Source organism: Oculina patagonica, unplaced genomic scaffold (genome assembly GCF_052425735.1).
Source record: "Oculina patagonica isolate OP01 unplaced genomic scaffold, crgOcupat unplaced1015, whole genome shotgun sequence".
Lineage (NCBI taxonomy): Eukaryota > Metazoa > Cnidaria > Anthozoa > Scleractinia > Oculinidae > Oculina > Oculina patagonica.
This window is the reverse complement of record NW_027556991.1, coordinates 1-7,398: the sequence shown is the minus strand read 5'-3', so window position 1 is coordinate 7,398 and position 7,398 is coordinate 1. Positions and strand designations below refer to the sequence as shown.

General features: G+C 36.7%; 1 protein-coding gene across 1 annotated transcript; it reads right to left on the bottom strand.

Annotated features, from left to right (window-relative positions):
• Nucleotides 1-488: 488 nt before the first annotated feature.
• Nucleotides 489-6,533, bottom strand: LOC144639521 (CUB and peptidase domain-containing protein 2-like; the record flags this gene model as incomplete). The annotated part of the gene is made up of 3 exons (XM_078498816.1): nt 6,332-6,533; nt 4,372-4,513; nt 489-682 (listed from the first exon to the last, which is right to left on the bottom strand). Coding segments are annotated over exons 1-3 (538 nt in total), but the record flags the coding sequence as incomplete, so codon positions are not given.
• Nucleotides 6,534-7,398: the final 865 nt, after the last annotated feature.

The window sequence follows — 7,398 nt, the reverse complement described above, 5'->3', positions numbered from 1 at the left end:
AAACATTAAACATTATTTGGTCAGCGGTAAACTTTAAAAAACATTCGACCTCAATGAGTTCTATATGTGAGCCCGCAATATGGTCATGTGATACTGGTCAGCGGATACCTTGTTTTGGCAGCTGTCAATTGACCATGACATTGATGTCCAATATCAAAGATGTAAGCTGACGTTTACCATAACCTTAAACCTATTCCTGGAATATGGCCGCCATGTTGGGGCAACATCGTCGCACGCACCCGCGAACCATGCCGCTAGCCATGATGACCATGAAAAACCAAAAGCATGGGTCTGTTAATTTTCTATGGGTATGGGGCTCTGCTCTGCGGCCTTCGAGCCGCTGGGTGCTCTGCTATAAAATTCTAGTTGTGAAATTTGTGATCAAAAGATGACTTGTCAATCCTACGAACCATGGCTCAACCAAACTCGCCTGATATGCCGCCGAAGCTTGCCAAAAAAATACAATCACGTATAATTATTACACTTACTTTGGTCCACAGTAGTGAGAATCAATATTAGAAAGAATCCCTGTCCTTGTAAGCCGTTGCCTGCGTGAAATGTTATCACTGCGCAGGTTCCAGTTACAATAACTTCTTTGCCAATATGCATGGATGCGTTGCCACAGTAAACTCCAAATGATTGGCTCTTCTCATTGGATATTCTCAAATAACTATAGTCAACGCTACAAAGAGAAACGTCACGAATACCGTTACGTACACCGTATTTGCATGTTTGTAAATAGAATTTTTTGTGGAAATATTTTTTAGTTCGCGGAGGGAGATTATTATCTTGAGAAATATTTTGTTTCACAAGTCTGAGCTTATAACATGTTATAAATATTCAGCATTACGCTACATAACTTACCTTCATTACTTTGTTTATTCAAACTCTTGCAAATGTATTACAAACTTTTATATACATAATTGCTCTTTTTTCTAGTTACATAGTAGTTTGTGCAATACTTAAATACATCAAATAGAATGCAATAAGTTTGTAAGCTACCGTAATTATTCTAAATTACTATGAAATTATTAGCATTTTAGCACAATACGCAGAAAATATAAATGAACAAAATGTTCACAACAATAACCATGCCTCAGCAGTAACTTCTGTTTACCTTCATAGATAAATAAATGGTCGAGGCTTGTATATAATTATTAAAAACAGAGATTTTTAATATGAAAAGGGCAAGGATTATAGGGGTGACGCTTCAATACAAATGAAATAAATGACATGTTAGTTGTTGGTCAAAAACTGCTTCTTTTAGCTTCATGTAGCTTCTAGAGTTCTCCGGGTTTCCCAAAAAAATGCAGTTTTGGGACTGCTCCAGAAGATGTGAATGAGTTTATCAGTTTTTTAAACATGAAAACGACACTGTACACTAAACGAGGAAGAACAAGCAGCCTGTGAAGGTCTTTTAACTAAAAAAATAATGCCTTCCCAAAAGGTATGGATAACCTTTCTGGAGTGTTATGTCTGGTGTACTGGTTAAGGCACTTAACTATGCATTTGAAATGGGCCAACTTTCTATGACACATAGAAGAGGCATAATTAAACTCATCCCTCAGAAAGTCGCAGAGCCTTATTACATTAAAAACTGGAAACCGTTTACCCTTCTTAACTTTGACTATAAAATAGCAGCAAGGGAAAATACTTGTATACTGCTAGTAATGGGAAGTGGAAGCTTTTCTTTGATCTAAAAGAAGGAAGGTTTGGACACAGCTTGCTTTCACAAGCCATTTTAACAAGAAGGAAATATATCAATGCCCTTTAAGTCAGTTTCTAGAGCAAAGCTTATGGTAGGTTTCACTCAGTAGTTTTCTTGGTCACAATTCGTTGACTTTGAAGGTATATTTAAACATATTTTGCTCCATGGAGCCGAAAAAAGTTGCGAGTTGTCCCTAGCAGAGCGTTTACAAGGCAGCTTGGGTTACGCCCTGGTGCTAGGGTAACCCTATTGCTTAGCTACGGTTATCCAAGCGCTTAATTAGGAATACCCTAGTGCTGCTGTAATCCTAGCTGCCTTTTAAACACGTCGTTAAAAAAGAAGAAATGTGCCACTGCTAGGGTAATCCTCTTGCTCGGGTAACCTACCACTAGCGTTTCTCCTACCTCCTTGTAAACAGGGTCTAAGTTGTTACTAACTGAAGATATTTAGGGACGGACCATTAGAAAAGTGATAGGGGTGGGGGAAAAGACAAAAAAAAATTTAATCAAAGGGAAAAGCCAAGAAAAAAATTCGTGCAAAGGGGAAGGCAAAGAAAAAAATTCATGCAAAGGAAATTTCCTATTAAGTACTAAAACACATGTCATTTTACAATTTATGAGATCAACGTTTTCAACGACATATATCAGAGATAATGCTGAAAATAGCATTTCCGAGCCTAGAAATTTCAAAATTGTCTGGGGGAGCATGCCCCCGGACCCCCCTTCAGACTAGCGTCTCCAGCGCTGAACTTCTAGTTTCATTTAAGCAAATTACATTCAGCCTGACCTCCCTACAAGCAAAACTTTTCTTCTCATACGCCGGTGGTTTTAAGTCTTGCCTTCTAGCTATTGTCAAGAGTTATTGTATAAAACCTTTGACACCAACATTTGTAAGACATTCGATATAAATTGCTATTGACAAGTGTATAGGGTGAAGAAAACAATCAGTATAACATCGTATAAAATAACAGTACATGGCATTTGATTTTAGCCATTCTTAATATTTTTTTAAAAATGTAATGATTAAAGATGGTCTTTATGCGACTGGTCAATAAGTAGGGAGGGGGTATTGGCCGGAGTAGAAAGGGGGTGGGTCATGTAGTTTGATCTGCACACACGGGGTGGGACATCTTATTGTCTTTAAACTGTTATAGTTACAAGAAAATCCCCAGTGGTATTCATTAGTATAAATTGATAAATTTCTTGACGCGAGCAGTTTTAGATGTATCTCTAGCGATTTCAGAAGGCCCAGATATAAAAATTTCCCGTGGAGCATGGACCCCCGGACCACCCTGGGTGGCTTGTGATTATAACATCGGTTTGGGTGGACTCTCTCCAGCTGCCACTTTTCCAATTGCTCCGGCCCACTCCCCACTACGTATTGACCAGTCCCTAAAGGATTAAATCAATGAATAACAACATTTCTTTGGAAATATTTAAATTATCTAGCAAATCGTCAACAAAGCAACATCTGTCAAAAGCATGGTATAAAAGTAAGAATACATGGCATCCGATCTTAAAAAAATCTATTTGTCTAAAAAAAGAACATGTCAAAAAAAATTCGAGCAGAGGGTTACACCTGCAAAAAAAATTCCTGCACAAGCAATGGGCGTAAAAAAAAAAAACGTGCAAGCCGAAAACCCCCTACCCCCATCACTTTTCTAATGGTCCGTCCTTTAGCTTTAATTAAGGGCTATTGCCAACAGTGCGAAAATGATGTGTACCTTATTAAAAGCGAGGAGAAGAAAGTGAATTTATTTTCAGAAAGCCTTTTTTTTCTTGTTAAACTGATCAATCGAAGTCCGCAAATTAAATATGCATAAATTAGTAAAAACTGGCCCCTTTTTGTAGGTGATCCCATATCATAATTTAACCTAACGTTTTGTCACAACTGTTAAGTAATCGTCCCAACATTTGTGCCATGTTTGAACGAAATCGTTGATTTGAGCTGTATCACCCTAACAATAATAATAATAATAATAATAATAATAATAATAATGATGATGACGACCCTCTGCCTCGTTTTCTCGTGGACACGCTCGTAAAGTTTATTGCGACTTCGCTTCCGTTGTACTAAGATTGGTCCATCTTTTAGGCGCGGCTGACCCAAATGCTCTTCCTCGTTAATGCAAAGGAGTGCAAAAAATGTGTTTTTCTTACTCTACTTTCGTCCAAAACTAAACATTTGTAAGAGCGAAAGCCCAAAGTCGTGCAAATTACACAGTGGTACTTTAACCTCCCTTCTTGCATACGACAAAATTTACTAAAAATATATTTTGCTAAACCTCGTCCAATAATCGTTTATTTTTTGTCTTTGTTATTAGATGTTTATCAGCCCTGCTCTCATCTCCTTATATTCGACTGAAAAGAGTGAAACTCAAGAAAATTCATCTTATCCGATTCCATGGTTCTGCAGTTAATACGCGCAGTTATTTTACAATTTTCTAGTATTTTTTCAAACCCTGCAGGGGCACTGCATTTGCTGTTTTGGTATTATGTTTCGAAATGGGGAACTACAGCGTAATAGGAAGCACTACAGTGTAATAAAAATTAACGTGTCGTATTTTACCTGGTCTCCTTACCTTATATGAACAAATGACCTAATAGTGATACAGTGATACAGTAAATAAATTTATCTATCTTAATACTTATGTTCTTGCTTACTTGCATGGTACATTAAAGTCGTGAAAGTAAATTCTCAGTGCCTGGCCATCTGGAATCGGTACTGTATAAACAAGATGTGTATTTCGGGGATATTTCGTGGATGGATGTCCAGGACTTTTCAGTGTGTTGGTTTTTAAATTATCTATAAAAAAGTTGAATAATAAACACCGGTTTAATAAGGTAATTCCGCTAAGCAATAGGATATTCGTTTAGGAGCAGGAAGACGTTGCGCTCTTTTTTACCGCCGTTGACGGCTGGTTTGAGGATTTGAATCTATTAGTAAAACAATACTGGCGGTTTTTTTTCTTCCACAACCCTATCTCAAGATTGTGTAACTTGTCTTTCCTTGTATAGGAATGTAGCTCATGACATATTTATAACGTCCAAGTGAGCTTTTCATCCACCTACAGCCAGAATCGACTAACGAGACGTCTGAGCTTCTTTGAGAGTTTGGTCGTTGGCAAATGACTAGGAAATGTGCTTTTCCTGATCAGGGCCCTTTGCAAAGACTCCATGTCCAATTGGCGTTTTCGAGGGAGGCATTAGTAGTTACTGTTGTTTTAGTACTGATTTGGGGGTTTTCGAGAGAATTACAAACATTTGCGTGGTTCATGTGATATTTAATACACGAGGAGAGTGTTTTATCGCATTTTTAAACACCGAGAAGAGAGTATTTTTGACGAGCTCAGACCTCTTACCAGCAAACCGAGTATCAAAAATTCAAAATGGCTGTTTCAAAACAAAAGATACGATAAATGCAAATACAGCCAAGATTTTGTCTTTTATTCCGCATTCTCTTATCTGATGTTAGGGCCCCGAACTTGAGGAGACATTTGTGAGCATAATACAAATACTTTTAAAGCCAACTAGTGGGCAAAACGTGGACACGAATGGATATTTTTGAAAAACTCATGTCGAGCTACTAAACTGAAACTTTCGTATCATATGCACCACCATGCTGTTTCCGAATCATTGCCTTCTGGGGATCCCATAGCATGGCTTTAAATTAATACCTTATTGCTATTTATTTTCGCGGAAACTTAATTTCGCGAAAACGGAACGAGAATATTTCGCGAGACCCAATTTTCGCGATTTGGCCGAAAATACGTAATTGGCATAAAAAATACAATAGAAATTGTTTAAAATTAATTTTCGCGGGTATCTTATTGCGCGACTTTTTGTAAATCGCGAAATTTAAGTCTCGCGAAAATAAGTAACAATATAAAGGCATGTTTAAGATGGCCGCCATAACATATATATAAACCATCGTCATGGTTCGGATTTCCTTTGTTTAACTTTATAAATTAATACAGTAAAAACCCGCGTATAAGAACCTAACATTTAAGAACCTGTAAGGCTAAAATTTCATTTTTAAGCACCCTTCACATAAGAACCATTCTAGGCTAACATTCTAAAACAGGTTCTTATTTTCATGTTATGTTGTTTTGTATACAAGATTTATTGGGAATTCATGATAGTGAAGGTTACAGTATAGGTTTGATTTTAACAGAATCAGATTAAAATAGTATAGAATTTTGCTTACCGAAGCCTCCAAGAATGCTGTTATTGGACATTAAAGACCAGATCATTTAAAAATTCTACTTTATTTCTTGAACAAAAGTTAAGAACCTGATTAAGAACTTAGTTAGCCTAATTTTACACTAAATACCATTTATATAAGAACCTGTTTAGGCTAACTTGAAAAAACCTAGGTTCTTATATGCGGGTTTTTACTGTAATGAGTTTGAGAACGTGTAATAAAGCTGACTGGGTTCGATAAGCAACCAAAATGTACAGTTAGCCAGAATGAATGAATTAATTTACATGTTATATTGTAACGAAAGTATCCATAAGCTTATTAAAAATAAATTTAAAAAGAAGAACGTCTCTTTTGGGGGTTTTCGATTTTTTTTAGTTGAATACGTTATATAATTACTGTAAATTTTACCACTTTGCTTACCGAGTGGAACAGCGGTGAAGGATATCAAAAATCCTCTTCTTTGCACGTCATCACTGTCTGAGTGAAACCTTATCACTGAGTAGTTTCCAACTACAGCAACTGTATACTTAGTTCTCTTACCACAGTACATACCAAATGTCGGCGGGTCGCTGTATGCATTTGTAATATTCAAATAGTCATGACTGTAAAAAACAGTAGGCATGTTGTAAGGGGATTTCTAAAATGAACCCTATGAATGTTTGAAATGACTTGTTATCGGTTTCTAATGAGTTTGATGGTTGAATAGAAACCTCAGTGTTATATATTAATCGGAAGAGTAATCCAACTCCGCTTGGTGGAGTATTGCTGGTTTTCACTGTCACGCAATCAAAAAATAAATTCGAAACCATTCAACTACAGAAACTATTAATTTCAAATATTATAGATGATAAATAGATAAACAATTTCTCCAAGTTTCGGGTCTGTGCAGTGTACCGTTCGCGAGTTATTTTCCGAACCTTTCCACATAAATTTATAAAGCTTAGTATGGAAATGCCGTAACTGTGTCCTACCGAGGGACACAAATATGGCCGCCATGATGTCAGAGAAACCATCTGGAACTCAATTCTGTTTACAACAGCGGCTATCCTTGGCTTAAGAGCTAGTACACTTTCACATAAACACCACTAATTATATCTGAAATGTTCAATCTGCTCAAAATGGAAAGGAAAGGCCTTTTTTTAAACAAAACAGCTTTGTCACGGCACTCAGCTTGATGTCACATACGACGGAGAGACTCAAATATTCAAAATGTACTGTTTTAAAAACGAATGACACTATCGATCTGGAAATTTGGATAAATACATATTTTTAGTTTATTTTTCGGCTAATGACAACGAAAATTTAGCGAGGCCTAGTGAATTTTTGATTTCAGAATTTTATGACGTAACATGAAAACCAAGAATAAATAACGCGCGAAACTAGTACAAATATCTCACGATATTTGTACTCCAAGACCAGTTTAACAGGCTCCTTGAAGTTCTCTAATATCTTCTGACCGCGCAAAAAATTGGACAGACATAGGTTGC